General features: G+C 48.6%; 1 protein-coding gene across 2 annotated transcripts in view; it reads right to left on the bottom strand.

The window, feature by feature from the left end:
- ADCY2 (adenylate cyclase 2) overlaps positions 1 to 4,600 on the bottom strand; it is a 453,943-nt gene extending 449,343 nt beyond the window's left edge. The window contains exon 1 of one of the 2 annotated variants that reach the window (XM_088827623.1): positions 4,325 to 4,600. In XM_088827623.1, coding sequence (XP_088683749.1) covers positions 4,325 to 4,534 — 210 coding nt within the window. In that variant the 5' untranslated portion in view covers positions 4,535 to 4,600. The remainder of the gene's footprint in view (positions 1 to 4,324) is intronic. The other variant, XM_055422281.2, reaches the window with a different exon arrangement.
- Between the last annotated feature and the right edge of the window lie 12,263 nt (positions 4,601 to 16,863).

The raw sequence follows: 16,863 nt of genomic DNA, 5'->3' as shown, positions 1-16,863 counted from the left end.
GGGGTAAAAGACTGACTTTCTTGCCAAAAGACTGACTCCTCATTGACTATTCCACCCACTGGGGGCGCTGAAACAGTCCCTGCAATCATAAAACTACTTCCCTCTACAATGACTGGTTTCATTTATTTGCTTTGGAAAAATTAATATTCCTTCTCCATGTACAGAGAAAAGAAACACTCTGATATAACTGCCCTGAGAAAAAAACACCTGATGCTGGGAAAACTGATATGTCATAAAGTACCTGTGGCCACCATTGGAAAGAGCTGGCACACTCAGTCACAGTAAAGGCAAGAAGGTAGATCATAGTCTGAAAACTCATAGGTATTACATATTTAATAAAAGCTTATTTGACTTCATTACTAAAAAATTGACCAAAAAATCCGTTTTATTGCAATATCTGACTATTTAAAATTTATAGGAATGAAATTTTTCCAGTTGAAATACTGACCACCCCTAATCATAAATTTTAGCCAAAACAAATCTGGCCAGAGCTAGCTGGTATTTGACAAACTAAAAAAATTATGTCAACCTTTCCTAACTATGACAGGCAAATTTTGAGAAAAGCTGGTTTGGGACATAATAAATGAGAGAGGATTTAATTCTGAGATGAGTTTGTCACGCATTTAGTAATAAGAACCAGTCCTGGACAATGGAGTTAACGCGTAAGATTTAGAACTCAAAAGTTTGGTCTCATTAGTTCCAGGGTCTCTGATGCCAGGGGGCAATTTAATTTTGTTCAGCATGCCCATACTATCATCAAAAACTCCCACCATAAGCAAAAAGAAAGTATTTTTCATATTATTAAATAAGATATTAAAATTCAAGACATGGTATCATATGTTCTACTGGTTTCATGTCTTGATATTTCTTAACAAATATGAGGTTAAACCTATTTAACAGTTTTTTATGTAAAAAGAAAGCAGTTAAGCAAGATGGTAAAGTTTCAACTCAGAATTCACTTTTACAGTATAATAAAAATACTTTGCAGATTACTTTAACTTCATGATCAATGATGCAAAAGCATGGGCTGACCATAGATTGAAATTAAGGGACAGAGGTTTGTGAATAACGTCAATTACAGGAACACAATTAGGGAGCTGACGCTCCAAGCCTTTGGCCACCTGATGTCAAGAGCAGACTCACTGGAAAAGACCCTGATGCTGGGGAAGATTGAGGGCGGGAGGAGAAGGGGACGACAGAGGATGAGACTCAATGGACACGAGTTTGAGCAAGCTGTGGGAGACAGTGAAGGACAGCAAAGCCAAGAGATGGACACAACTAAGCGACTGAACTCCAAGAACAAAGGGGAATAAAAAGTCAAGACGAAGCTCACTTTTTTAAGGATATATTTCCAGTCACTTTACGCAAAAGCAGCTACACATTGCAAAAAAATCACCATGTATTCAGATGATGCTAGGATCATTTTGTGATCCAAATGTTCCAGGAGACCATGGATGTGCATTAAGAAAGTTGCCAGACATTTCCTACTATAAGAACTGGTGGAAGTCTAATGGAAATCAAAATCAGGCAGATTCATAGGAAAGAAGGAATCTGTCCAAGATCACAGGCAGCAAAAATAGATCTGCCGAGCTCCTGAATTACATCAGAGCCTAGCAATTCTAGTAAAGGTGGAAACCTGGGCCTGCCCCAAGCAGCTGTTTCTGTCTCCTGAGGTAGATCTCTGGGAAGCCACACGCTGGTCATTCTGAGAAATGAACTCACCCCACCCCAGTGCACAGGGGCCTATGTTACTGCTGCACTGCCTTCCAAAGCTCAAAGCCTTAAACGACAGGGACAGAGAATGTTTTTGCAAAGTGAAACTGCTATTTACGTTATTACTAAAAGCAAAACAGAAACGAGCTGTCCAGACCTCAGAATCGATCCAGTCCTTCTGAAGGTCAAGTTTCAGAGGACAGGGCCCATTCCTCCCTGGCGTTTCCCAATTCCCACACAGCCCAGATCCCACTTGAAGGTCACCTTCCACCAGACCCCATTACCCTTCCTGACTCTGGAACATTTCTGCACAGCCCATCACCTAGAGGGGTTTACAAAGGGCAGACATGACCGAGCATTGTTTAGGCAGAGCAGAGAACAGGATCCATTGCATCGTCCCTGGACCTTCCCCTGGGCTACAGCCATGCCAAGGGAAGTGCTCGCTTTCTGCTTAAAGTGATTTTGCTGAATGCCTAGACTGTGGGAATGATCGATTTACCATGAAAAATAAAGATGCCTGAGCAAACTTTTCAAAAAGATGCCATTCCAACATTTGTTCCCCATGAAATGGAATGTAAAGCAACTGGATGCGTTAAGTGCATGCTACGTCATTTCAGCCGTGTCTAACTCTTTGCAACCCTGTGGACGGCAACCTGCCAGGCTCCTCTGTCCATGGGATTTCCCAGGCAAACATACGGGAGTGGGTTGCCATTTCCGCCTCCAGGGTATCTTCCCCACCCAGGGACTGAACACACGTCTCTTACGTCTCCTACACTGGCAGGGTTCCTTACCACTAGTGCCACCTGGGAAACCCTAAAGGAACTGGTAGGGAAACACAAAGATCAAAGACAGATTAGAGAAGGGAGCTTTCAGCTGACTGCACTGAATCTCTGAGGGCGCGGCGACGCATTCAAGCTAGATCAAGGTTTAAGAAGTTAGAGATCTGTATCATAGCAAAGTGGTCTGTGTCAGGGAGGCATGAACTTCACACTTGTCTTTAAATATATTAATGGCGCTATAAATAGGCCATCACCTGCTCCTCCTCTTCCATTTAGAAGAGAACCAGCCAGAACGCTTTGAATTACAGATTCGCCAGAATCACAAGCAGCAATGTCCTGGCAGAACAGATTTGCAGAGGAAGAGGGACGTGTTTTCTCCCCTGTAGGAATGATAATGAACAGGAGATGCCTTCAGAGACTCTGCTTGCCAAGGAGATGGAGCAGAAGTCTCTCCTCAAGTCCTCCTTGGCCCTAAAAAGTGGTGAGAAGAGAAAAAACGATGCCATTCCAGGAAGCAGTGCAGGCTGGCAAGAAGATTGTGAAGACTGCCCTGAACTCACACCCAGAATACAGAATGAAGGTGCTCTCTGCTCTGTGTTGCATAATATAAGACCCAGTTATGATCGGTGGCATCCGTGATCTTCTGCTTTCTAATTTTCTTTTCCTTATCTTGTTGAATTCCATGAGAAGACAACACCTTTGACAATCGTGGGGAGAAGGCAAACTTCATTTTTTAAAGAACCCATGACGATAACAAGTTTTCCCATGCATAATATCTGAGCACCATCTGGCTCAGGATATGAGGAATAAATTGCCAGCAACCAAGGACAGCGATTTTGCACGCAGTGGTGAAATAAAGGCACACACCCACGCCTTTGCTCCGAGGACAGGAATATAGGTGCAAGTTTATATTCTGTGCTAAAAAGACAGGATTCCTCCCAGACGTCCCCAGATCAACCACTGACCAAAAATATCTCACTGATTAATCAATGCTTGGCACCCGAGCTGCACAGACACATCACAGGCGGTGCAAAAGTTTGAACCACACCAACCCAAACAGGAAGTTTACCGCCATCTACAGATCTCCTCTCACTGCTTAAGGGAGCGAGCCAAAGGCTCCAGCTTGAAAAATACAAATAGGCGAAACGGACATCAGCTGGAGAGTTGCACTCGGTCCCAGCGATGAAACCCAGTTGAGTAACCTGTACCAAACAGCAGGCATGATAAACGACCCCCCTAGAAACAGGAAGGTGACAGTCCACCAGTGCTTGTGACTTAGACACTCAAATGCAGGCTCACAACAGGTCAACACCCCCACCTCTCTGCCTTTGGGACTAAACCTGCCAGATTCAAAGGCAAAGATGGATAATAAATACTTGTCTTTCTTTTTTTTTCCTCGCCATTCACCACTTTCCAGAGGCAGGATTTCTACAGACTTAAACGACGTCCGATCCAAACTAAAACGCCAGCTCAGGAGCCGGGCAACGGCCTCGCCAAGAGAGGCGCGGTGCTGATTCGGATGGAGACCCGCTGGAGCGGATGCCGCGCGGAAAGCGCAGCGAGTTTGCCGGCGGGCGCTCAGAGATGGAGAACGCCCGCCGCGGCGGTCCACCTGGTGCACACACCCCGGCAACTTTTATTTTGGGGCAGAACCTCCCAAAAAACTTTTCTCCTGGCCGCAGGGCTCGCTCGAGCCGGGCCGGCCGCGGACGGGCCGAGGAGGGGCCGGGAGCCGCGCGGGCCAAGGGGGCAGCCCCCGGGGCTGGAGGCGCCCGGGCCGGGTGGGTCCCTCGCCTCCCGGGGCCCCGGGGACGCGCGGGGAGGATACTCACCAGGCGGAGCGCGAAGAAGACGGCGAGCAGGGCGAGGCAGGCGCCCATGACGATGAGCAGCAGGAAGACGATGAGCGGGTGCTGCTGGCTCATGCGGTAGTAGGACTCGTACAGCCAGTCCCGGGACCGCTGCAGCCCGTCTCCGCCGCCCGCCGCCGCCTCGGCGCGGTCCCGCAGGTAGCGGCGCCGCCGCATCGCCTCCTGCCACATCGGGGCGGCTCGCGGGCCGCCCGCCGAGCGCGCCCGGCCGGGGCTGCGCCGCCCGCCCGCGCGCCACCCCCGCGCCGCCGCGGCCGGCCCGGGCTGCCCGCGCTCCGAGCTGCGCGCAGGGGCCTCCGGCGCGGGCGGAGCTCGGCGCCCCGGGGCTGGGCGGCGGCCTCGGGGGCAGCTCCCGGCGGCGCCGCTGCCGCCACCGCGCGGGAGGGGGCGGGCGCGACAGGGGCGCTCGGCCCGCCTCTGCCCCCACCCCGCGCGGCGCAGCCCGGGCCTCCGCCCGCCGCCGCCGCCGCCGCCCCCCGACGGCCGGGCCGCGCGCGCTGGGGGCCGCAGGGGGCCGAGGGCCGGGCGCCAGGGAGGAGGGCCCGGCCGCGCCCCGACACCCGCGCGCCCGCCCCTTGGACACGCCCACACTCGGCCGGGGCGCCGGCCGCCTCCCTCCGCGGTCCCCGCCTGGGCTGGAGGGGGTGCTCCCGCCGTCCCCTACGCGGTCCGCGAGCGGCCTGGGGGGCTCCCCCTGTCTGTACCCGCCTGCCCACCCCCCACCTCGCTGGGACGAAGCGGGGGCTCCTCAGTGCCCCCCACTAGCTCCAGGATCCGTGAGAAGGGGCACCCTGGCGCCCCCAGCTCTGAGTGGTCTGCCGTGGGCTGGGCGCGCCCCCCTCCTGCCCACTTTGGCGGAGCCGGGAGGAGACCTCGCCTTCTTCGGTACCTCCAGCCCAGAGGACCGCCGGGACTGCCTCTCGGGGCGCACGGGGGAGGAGTTGCCTCCTCTCCTCATCCCCTACTGGATAGGGGGCTTCCACCCCGGGTAGGGGGTTCCTACTCTCGTTTTCTTCGACTCTGCGCAGAGGGCTTGGGGGCTCCCACTGTCCTCCCGACTATCTAGAGGGCCCGGGGCTACCTTGCAGGCGCGGGAAGGCGCTGGGGCGCGAGGGGACCCCCGGGGCAGAGAACAGCCCCCCCAGGTGCGCAATGCAGGAGGAAGGCTGCACCCCGCCACGTTGTCGCCCTGCAGTTTCAGCTTAAGTCACGCTTTGGAGGGACCCCATGGGGCAAGGTTTGTCCGGCTCGGAGTTTAGGGGGAGCCCTCTGGCGGGTCCAGGGTCGCCGCCGAGTCCCTGCTGCGCCGCGAGGGCGCGGCGGGGGAGAGGGCGCTGGTGCGGGGCGGCGGGGGGATCGCGCTCTGGGACCCCCTCCCTCCACGCCACCTCGAGGGACTGGGCGCGGGGGCGGGGGGAGCGGTACTGGAGACACGGCTGGAGCCGCGTCGGGGCGGGCGGCTGCCGGGGAAGAGGCCCATCCGGACAAGCCCACGAGTCCAGACCTCTGGCCCTCTCCCCGGGCGGTGGGGGGCGCACGCTGGCGCTCTCCAAGGGAGCCCACCCAACTCCGGAGGGTTCCTCCTGTTCAAGTAAAGCCCACCTCTCCGCACAGTGGAGCTCTAGCAGAGCAAACAGCCCAGGGCGTGATCCTGTACCATTGTCCGACCCAGGACACGGGACGGTGCAGGGGTCCTCTGAGCCCTGGCACCGCCCAGCTCTTGGCAAACCTTCCCGAAGCGTCCCTCTGCCCGGCAGGGGCATGTAATTTTAGCAGTTGATGCCTGCTCTGCTCAGGGGGTGTAGAGCAGAGAAGGACATAGTCCGGCCACCTGGGTGGGGGGGTTCGCGATGGGGCAGGCAGAAGGGGCGTGTCCCGGAGCCAGGACCGAGGCCCTGACCCCAGACTCCACTGGTCCTGGGCCTGCGCTGCCGCCCTGGACCTGCAGAGGAGGAGAAAGGGGAGGAGGCAATGCATGGGAGAAGGCCTCACCCTGCATGGTGCCTTGGGGGGGGGCGGTCCCACGGCCCCCGCCCTAGCAGGGGATGGAACTGTCTTCTTTGTCCAGCTCCTGATTTGCTCCTCACGCCGCCTTGCCTGCCCGCGCCTGGCTATAGACCTTTAACCAGGTGAATTCCAATCTTAGCGTTTCCCTCTGGTCCGCTTACCCACTGGGCTCAGCTCTTTGGTTTGGACCGAGGGGTTTTAGGGTTTTGGTGGTTCTGAGAGCAAGCTGTAAGACAGCTGTGATGAATCAGATTTTGTATAAACAGCTAGACCCGGAGCCTCCTAAGGAAGCCCAGGTGAGTGGGAAGTTGCATTTTCTGGCCTGAGGATTCTGCTCCCTCTGGCTCTGCCCCACGTCTGTCTAGCAGTAACTTCTCTCTGATTCATGAGGCATCCTCACCCTTTGCCTTGATAAATGGCTGCCTTTACCCACTCAAGAAGGAAGGAAAAGTAAATAATCTGTGATTTAGGTTTATGGTTAAAAGTACTGAGAGCTGTGCAAGGGAAAAGTACATGTTTAATTATTTTCTCCTTCTCTCTAGGGGGCAAAGGGGTGTTTCTATTTGCCACATGGTAAAAGGGGGTTGCTGTAAGATTTCTAGGAGATTTCTTAAATATAATTTAAAGAGACTCTGCTTGGAGGAAGCTTTGTCTTTGACCCTTATGACATTTTTTATCACTCACTCTTTCATTAATTCTTGCAATTAATATTTATTTTATTGTGTCTGTCATATGTCAGATGTCATGTAGCCCCTGGTGGCTCAGTGGTAAAGAATCCACTTGCCAGTGCCTGCCAATGCAGGAGACACTGGTTCCATCCCTGAGTAAGGAAGATCCCCTGGAGGAGGAAATGACAACCCACTCCAGTGTTCTTGCCTGGAAAATCCCATGGACAGAAGAACCTGGTAGGCTACAGTCCATGGGGTCACAAAAGAGTTGGACACGACTTAGCAACTAAACGGCAGCAAATATGTAAGATATTCAAGGGGAAAAATGGACCAGGCCTAGGACCCTTCTAGGAATTTCCAATGTACTTTGAAAAGTAGGGCTACAAAGAACAGAACATGAGGAAAAGATCAACATTCATCCCCAACTCCCCCATGCAATTTGAATTTCACCATAGTAGACAGAGGTGATGGAGGGAATGCCCTATAATAATCAAGATATGTCAGGCTTCCCAAGGTTACACTGGGTTTCAGTTTGCGGGCTTATTTTTAATTGGACGATAATAGCTTTACAGTGTTATGTTGGTTTCTGCCATATATCCACATGAATCAGCCATAGGGGCTTATTTTTATGAGGACCTATTTATACAAAATAAAATGTGAAACAACATAATGATTATAGTTATTCTATCAGCAGTTTAGAATCAATTGCACCAAGTATACTGTTTTAAAAGTTCACAAAAGTTTCTATTTTGCAGAGAGGGAGAAAAGAAAGGAAAACCACGGAATGATAATCCACAAGCAGCATGAAGTGGAGTTGGAAATGCCCTTTAGTACAAAGCCAGGAACATGAAATCTGTGATTTCATGACTCATGTGATTCAGGGGACCCCAAGGAGTCCGCGAGTCTGTTTCCACACTTTTAGGTAGCAGGGAGGCTGTGCCAAGGGTAAGGCACAGAGAACAAAGGGTTTCCCGTGAATTCACTCGGTATCAATGTATTTGTGACAAATCACACAAAGAAACTGACTGTGGAAGCTCTAACTGGGCCTGAAGGAGTGGGGAGGAAAAGGGCATTGGAGAGGAGGATCCATTTTTCTCCTGCAGCGCTAGAGGGCAGCCTTCCATCCTTAGAACCCAGAAGGCAGGATGGTGGGCCTATGGGAGTGCGGTTTGTAATGGGGTCACCCCACACTTGCTTTAAGGTCCTGCTGTCATCATCTTGAAATTCTTGATCATTTGCAAATGAGGGGTCACCCATTTTGATTTTGCCCTGGGCCCTGCAAATTCGAGGGCCGGTCCTACTCACAGGAGGCACTGAGCAGTCCTGGCATTTCTGCCTGCGTGCAGAGCCTGCAGGCTGCAGGCTGCGGTTCAAGCAGGCAGACCCTTAGACCTCCAGCAGACAGACCGCAGGCACCTCTGCCTGCTAAGCTGATCGCGTTTCACACAGATGATAACACACCTGAGCGATTACACATCCAGTGAATAATTATGCTGCAGAACCGGATTTTTGAATCAATGGGCTTTGCTTTAAAAATAACCCATCTTCTAGTTCCTATTCCGAATTCAGCTAGATGAGCTTCGTCAGTAAGGACGCCGTTGTGCTCTGCCCAATGTCACAGCGCTCTGATTGATTAAAGGCAGGCAGGCAAACTGTGCCAAGGGCAGACCCAGACGTGTGCCAACCTGGAGCGTATTGTAGAGCTGAGCGCAGAGTACTTCCCTACGTATTCGTTTTTCTCTTTGGCAAATACATCACTACAATTTATATAATGAAGTATGAACAGTGTGTCAACAAATTCATTATCACCATGAAATACGTTTTGTGTACCCAGATAACATTTACATTTTTATTGAAATGGAGTCTGTGGATACAGAAACCACACAACCAAAGCCAGTTTCGGGCTCCGGGAAGCCTCATTGACTCTTTCAGCTCACTAAGGAGCTCCCCTGCAGTTCAGTTTTTAGAGCATCAGAGAAAAAATAGTTGCTGAATGGACCATTAATATATTCATCTTCTTTCCCCTTCGGTGTGGAATGCTCCCGACTTGTCTTTGAGAAATCTTGCTTCCTTGATTCATTTGATAAATTATTTCTCAAGTGACAAAACTGGGATCAATATTTCATAAACTCATCTTTAAAATCTGATTTCGGGTGACTGATTGGGATTTATGGTCCTGGATATATGAGATTATTTTGAGACGGACCTTTCACAAAAGGTCACTGTCGTTCCAAAGTTTGTTCCTAGGATTTGTTTCAAGATCCACTGAGACACTGGAATTCCTTCTGTGAGAGGCTGGGAGTGAGAACCAGTTAATGACTAATCAGCGCCAGGACCCGTGCGTCTACAGCCTTGTGAGAGGAATCGATTTCTCGGCTCCTGCCCCGAGAATGAAATCTAAAGTCATGACTCATAGAGCGAGCTGCGTTCTCCGGATGTGTTGCCTAGGGAGGTATCAGGAGAGGGGCTTTATGTACCAAGCTTGAATGATTCAGATACCTTGACTTTTACTTTTATATCCTTTTAGGTGTCCCTTAAAAGAGTCAATGAGAGAATGATTCAATTACACTCTAACTGTTAAATAATGAACTTTGAGGGACAAGAAGTGGTCTCTAGGAAAAACAATGCTGTGACATCGTTGATGACTATTTTTGCCCAATTCTGAATTTATTCAATTCAGATAACTTAATTCAAGATGTTAAGCCACTCGACCATGTTTGATTCATGGTTTTATGTTTGCATTTGAAAATAAGCTTACTGCCTATGTTCACGCAGCTGTAATGGTTGTTAATATTCTTGTAATAAGTAAGAGTGCTGGATTTTTGCTTCTCTCTGACACCAACTGTATGGGGATCTTTGAAGAAGTCATAAATATCTCTGAGCTTCAGTTTATCTGTAACATGATAAGAATGAGTCAGTTAGTCTAAGCATTTTCCTAACATGTTTATACTAAAGGTAACCCACTCCAGTATTCTTGCCTAGAGAATCCCATGGACGGAGAAGCCTGGTAGGCTACAGTCCACGGGGTCGCAAAGAGTCAGACACAACTGAGCGACTGAACGGAACGGAACAGAACGGGCCGAGTAAAGGGATGAATTTGAATTAGCTTTTTTAGATGGGAGTGGGTGGGAATGGTACACACGCAAAAAAGATGGTTGGTTTGTACATATGCTTTTGATAACAAGTACTAGTTCCAAATAGGAAAAGGAGTACGTCAAGGCTGTATATTGTCACCCCGCTTATTTAACTTATATGCAGAGTACATCATGAGGAACGCTGGGCTGGAAGAAGCACAAGCTGGAGTCAAGATTGCTGGGAGAAATATCAATAACCTTAGATATGGAGATGACACTACCCTTATGGCAGAAAGTGAAGAACTAAGGAGCCTCTTGATGAAAGTGAAAGAGGAGAGTGAAAAAGTTGGCTTGAAGCTCAACATTCAGAAAACTAAGATCATGGCATCTGGTCCCATCACTTCATGGGAAATAGATGGGGAAACAGTGTCAGACTTTATTTTTTTGGGCTCCAAAATCACTGCAGATGCTGATTGCAGCCATGAAATTAAAAGACGCTTACTCCTTGGAAGGAAAGTTATGACCAACCTTGATAGTATATTAAAAAGCAGAGACATTACTTTGCCAACCAAGGTCCGTCTAGTCAAGGCTATGGTTTTTCCCGTGGTCATGTATGGATGTGAGAGTTGGACTGTGAAGAAAGCTGATCGCTGAAGAATTGATGTTTTTGAACTGCGGTGCTGGAGAAGACTCTTGAGAGTCCCTTGGACTGCAAGGAGATCCAACCAGTCCATCCTAAGGGAGATCAGTCCTGGGTGTTCATTGGAAGGACTGATGCTGAAGCTGAAACTGCAATACTTTGGCCACCTCATGCGACGAGTTGACTCACTGGAAAAGACTCTGATGCTGGGAAAGGTTGGGGGCGGGAGGAGAAGGGGACAACAGAGAATGAGATGGCTGGATGGCATCACCGACTCTGTGGACATGAGTTTGAGTGTACTCCGGGAGTTGGTGATGGACAGGGAGGCCTGGCGTGCTGTGATTCATGGGGTCACAGAGAGTCGGACACAACTGAGCGACTGAACTGAACTGAACTGTTTCCTTTTATAAGTTCTTGAGGTTTTCACAGCAAGTATACTGGGGTGGTTTGCCATTCCCTCCTCTAGTCGATCACGTTTTGTCAGAGCTCTCCGCAATGACCCGTCCATCCTGGGTGGCCCTGCATGACATGGCTCATAGCTGCGTCAGCATCACTGGACGCAGCAGCATTGGTAAAGTCCCTGATGCTGGGAAAGATTGAGGACAGAAGGAGAAGAGGGCGTCAGAGGATGAGATGGCTGGATGGCATCACCAATGCAATGAACATGGACTTGGGCAAACTCCGGGAGATGGTGAAGGACAGGGAGGCCTGGCGTGCTGCAGTCCATGGGGTCGCAAAGAGTCGGACAGGACTGGGTGACTGGGTGAACAACAGCACCAACACTGTCTCCTTTGGTGTGAAGGCAGCTGTGAGAACGTTTCAGTGTGTGTCATGGCAGTGAGTAGACACACACATTTTTTTTTTTTTTGTCTTAATATGGCCATTCTTCCCTCTCTAGTGTGTGTTAGTCCCGCAATCGTGTCCAACTGTTTGACCCCACGGACTGTAGCCCACCAGGCTCCTCTGTGCATGGAATTTTTCAGTCAAGAATACTGGAGTGGATTGCCATTTCCTTCTCCAGAGATCTTCCTGACCCAGGGATTGCACCCAGGTCTCCTGCCTTGCAGGAAGATTCTTTACCATCTGAGCCACTGGGGGGGAAATACCCTCACTAGAAGGTCAATTTTCCACAGTTTATTGTGATCCACACAGTCAAAGGCCTTGGCATAGTCAATGAAGCAGAAATAGATGTTTTTCTGGAACTCTCTTGCTTTCTCCATGATCCAGCGCACGTTGGCAATTTGATCTCTGGTTCCTCTGCCTTTTCTAAAGCCTGCTTGAACATCTGGAAGTTCACGGTTCACGTATAGCTGAAGCCTGGCTTGGAGAATTTTGAGCATGACTTTACTAATGTATGGATGAGTGCAATTGTGCAGTAGTTTGAACATTCTTTGGCATTGCCTTTCTTTGGGATTGGAATGAAGACTGACCTTTTCCAGTCCTGTGGCCACTGCTGAGTTTTCCAAATTTGCTGGCATATTGAGTGCAGCACTTTCACAGCATCATCTTTCAGGATTTGAAATAGCTCAACTGAAATTCCATCACCTCCACTAGCTTTGTTCGTAGTGATACTTTCTAAGGCCCACTTGACTTCACATTCCAAGATGTCTGGCTCTAGGTGAGTGATCACACCATTGTGATTATCTTGGTCATGAAGATCTTTTTGGTATAGTTCTGTGTATTCTTGCCACCTCCTCTTAATATCTTCTGCTTCTGTTAGATCCATACCATTTCTGTCCTTTCTCGAGCCCATCTTTGCGTGAAATGTTCCCTTGCTTTTGAACTGTGGTGTTGGAGAAGACTCTTGAAGGTCCCTTGGACTGCAAGGAGATCCAACCAGTCCATTCTAAAGGAGATCAGTCCTGGGTGTTCATTGGAAGGACTGATGCTAAAGCAGAAACTCCAATACTTTGGCCACCTCATGTGAAGAGTTGACTCACTGGAAAAGACTCTGATGCTGGGAGGGATTGGGGGTGGGAGGAGAAGGGGACAACAGAAAATGAGATGGCTGGATGGCATCACTGACTCGATGGAGGTGAGTTTGAGTGAACTCCGGGAGTTGGTGATAGACAGGGAAGCCTGGCGTGCTGTGATTCATGGGGTCGCAAAGAGTCAGACATGACTGAGCGACTGAACTGAACTGAATTGAGAAGGTTAATTAATTAAGGGAAGGAGATTTTGTTCCTTTTGTTCACTGTTCTATCTCTATTAACTTAAATTTGCAAAACACATAGTAAATGCTTAATAAATATTTACTTGGTGAATGAATGAATAGATGGAAAAATGAAGATATGAAGTGATTTTATTCTGTAAAAAAAAAAGTACAGTCGGCAAATAATGCGACTAGAGTCTTTAATTAGAACTTGATTTGATAGAAATTCTATCCAGGTCTTGAAAAGGTTATACATGTATAAATGTCTCTTATTGACATTACATTGATTTTTTTTTTAACTCAGGGTGTTTTCAGGTCCTAAAATGGCAAGATTTTCCTACAAAATTGAACTAGTTCTATTCACCCCAGAGAGCAAAACTCATTGCGTATATGAGCTGAGAAACTGAAAAATACCCATAAAATAAACATGTCCAGGAAAAGAAAAAATGTGCACAGAAAGTACCACTGGCGTTAGTTTTTCTCGAGAGAAAGCAGAATCTGATGCTGTAGCTCCCAGTCACACACCAGAGGCAAAACAATTCCAGGCAAGGAAGACGCTCAGGGTTTGCCTCCATTTAAGACCTCATCCTTTGAGGTCTTGACCAGGGCTGGGAACGCAATGGCCAGGAGGCAGAGGTAGGAAGGAGTGCAGTGGGTCACCTGCATGCGTGGTCACTCTAATGAACAGCAGCAACACCCAGATAAGGGAAGGAAGATGAAGAGGCCAACTTGGAGTAGCCTCGTTGGATTTTGTTTTTGACAAAAGTGATATACTTCTGTAAATCTGATTCCAAGTAGTATGATCCTCGTGAACTGAGTTCCTTATTACAAATTCAGGACGTTTTTCTCTTCAGTGGAAGATTTCAAAAAGAACCCCAAGTGAACAGTTCAAGCAGGACCATTGAGTGTTGCAGTGTGTGACCGAGATCGCTTCATACCTAAGTTAGGCACTTTCCTTTTAAATAGTATCCCAATCACCGGTGGCAGGTCCCACACTAGATTCAAAAACATGCCTACCAACCCTTCCCGTCCTTCCGTGCCCGCATGCTTGCATGCTCAGTCACTCAGTCGTGCCCACCTCTTTGTGACCCCCTGGACTGCAGCCCCCAGGACATCTGTGGTGTGAAAGAGCCAGAACGTGGACATTTCCTCCACGCTCGCTGTGCTGTCACCTGTCCGCATCCCAATAACCACCGTTTATCCACCTTTATCACGGTCTCTTCTCACGCCTCCCTGTCCTCCTTTGTCCCTCTCTCTTGTCTTAGTCAAGTCTTCAGGATTGCTCCCCTGCCTTGCTGCCAGCTCAGATCCATCCCCTCAATGTTCTACCTGGGACAGAAATCTTGCAGTGCCCTGCCCCATTACCTGCACAAGAAAACTACCTTCTCCTGTGAAATACCAGGTCTCTTGGAACAACCCTGCTCAGTCTCCTGATGCCTTCATACGCCCTGATTTAGGCTCTAGATAAAGTGAGCTGAGGAAGCCTGGAGGCCACCACCCCCCACCCTCACATCTGAACCTACTCCCTTGCTTCTTCCTGCCCAGATGGCACCCCTCCTCTTTTCACTGTTTTTTAAAGGGAGGCCATTGGAGAGAGGTGGCTCTAATGCCTGCATTCCCTACTTAAGCATAAAACCTAAGCTAGAGTTGAAGCCTTGGAAACTGAGGAAGTGACGCTTAAGAACTACCAGTCAGTTCAGTTCAGTTCAGTTGCTCGGTCATGTCTGACTCTTTGCAACTCCATGGACCGCAGCACGCCAGACCTCCCTGTCCATCACCACCTCCCGAAACTTGCTCAAACTCATGTCCATCACGTCACTGATGCCATCCAACCACCTCATCCTCTGCCATCCCCTTCTCCTCCTGCCATCAATCTTTCTCAGCATCAGGGTCTTTTCCAATGACTCAGTTCTTCACATCAGGTGCCCAAGTAGTGGAACTTCAGCTACAGCATCAGTCCTTCCAATGAATATTCAGGACTGATTTCCTTTAGGATGAACTGGTTGGATCTCCTTGCAGTTTAGGGACTCTCATGAGTCTTCTCCAACACTACAATTCAAAAGCATCAATTCTTCAGCCCTCAGCTTTCTTTATGGTCCAACTCTCACATCCACACATGATTACTGGAAAAACCATAACTTTGACTAGACGGACGTTTGTTGTCAAAGTAATGTCTCTGCTTTTTAATATGCTGTCTAGGTTAGTCATAACTTTCTTCCAAGGAGCAAGCGTCTTTTAATTTCATGGCTGAAGTGACCATCTGCAGTGATTTCAGAGTTCCCCATCCAAATAAAGTCTCTCACTGTTTCCATTGTTTCCCCATCTATTTGCCATGAAGTGATGGGACCGGATGCCATGATCTTAGTTTTCTGAATGTTGAGCTTTAAGCCAACTTTTTCACTCTCCTCTTTCACCTTCATCAAGAGGCTCTTTAGTTCTTCTTCACTTTCTGCCATAAGGGTGATGTCATCAGCATATCTGAGGTTATTGATATTCTTCCCAGCAGTCTTGATTCCAGCTTGTGTTTCATCCAGCCTGGCATTTCGTGAGAACCCCGTGAACTACCAGTCACTTGCAGCCAGACTATCCCAGATAAGATAACCCCTGACGCTCCAGCCAGTCAAATGATTGCTTTGCTTCACTTCCGTGTCCTCTGTGAAAACCCCACCCTAGTTTGGTGGAGCCTCAGTCCTCCTTTTGGTGAAAGCTCCCATCTACTTTGGCTTCGGCACTATCTGATTAGAACACATGTCTGCTCAAAAAAACACTTAAAATTTTTTAATGTGCCTCCGTTTACTTTTTGCAACACATACACACACATCCATCCACCCATGCTGCACTTCCCTTACCTGGAAAAGTAATGTTCATCTTCTCACTTGGGAATCTCCTCCATGTACCTGAGCCAATCATTCTCTATGAGCTGGCTGTAAGGCTACATCCACCCTGATGACTTTCCTAAAATAGAAAGGCATTGTTGTCAAACAATATTTTTGGTATTAGAAGGCTACATAAAAGACTTTTTGAAATGACCTTTAAACTTTTTTTTTAGTAATCCAGTGTGAGGAATGACTAGCATCCAGGCTTATTTTGTAGTTCATTATTATAAAAGCATGATCATTTACAATGATATGGACACAGATTCCTAAACACTGGGCTTTTTCTAAAAAAAAAATTAGAATGCTTAATATATAAATACATTTTAAAATAAAACAAGCTAAATACTGTCAGAGTTATACATGAGATTTCAAAAGGAGACTCAGTTGACCTTGAGGACAGAATCTACTTTCTCTCGCATGAGCACTGGAGATGCAGCGTTCTCAGCTCCCATGTCAGCTCCAGGTGGCACCTGGGGCAGCGGTGGGGAGGCTTGCTGAGTTCCTGGGGCCAATTGCCCTAGAGTAAATAACCTCCAAATGGCCTGATATGGTTAAGTGCCAACTCTAGCTAGACAGGCCGCATTTACATTGTTACTGGGAAATGTTGAAGACTTTTTCATGCTCAGCAGGCTAAAGAATAAAAAAGCAACCTTAAACCTAAACATTCATTATTGCATTACAGGTCTAATAACTCACACACACACACACACACACACACACACACATCTGTCTTCCCTACTGTAGTAGAGCTGAGCTTTACTTATATTTTTCCCAAGAGGCAGCAAGTGGAGTTTTTGTTCAGTCGCTAAGTCATGTCTGACTCTTTGCAACCCCACGGACTATAGCACGCCAGGCTTCTTGTCCTTTACCATTTCCCAAAATTTGCCCAAATTCATGTCCATTGAGTCAGTGAGACCACCCAACCATCTCTTCCTCTGTCATCCCCTTTTCCTCCTGCCTTCAGTCTTTCCCAGTATCAGGGTCTTTGGCAATGAGTCAGCTCTTCACATCAGGTGGCCAAAGTATTGGAGCTTCCGCTTCAGCATCAGTCCTTCCAATGGATATGAAAGGAAATCAACAAGT

This window comes from Moschus berezovskii, chromosome 18, assembly GCF_049115385.1.
Source record: "Moschus berezovskii isolate FMDL1 chromosome 18, NW_MosBer_1.0, whole genome shotgun sequence".
Lineage (NCBI taxonomy): Eukaryota > Metazoa > Chordata > Mammalia > Artiodactyla > Moschidae > Moschus > Moschus berezovskii.
This window is presented reverse-complemented; position numbering and strand designations above follow the sequence as displayed.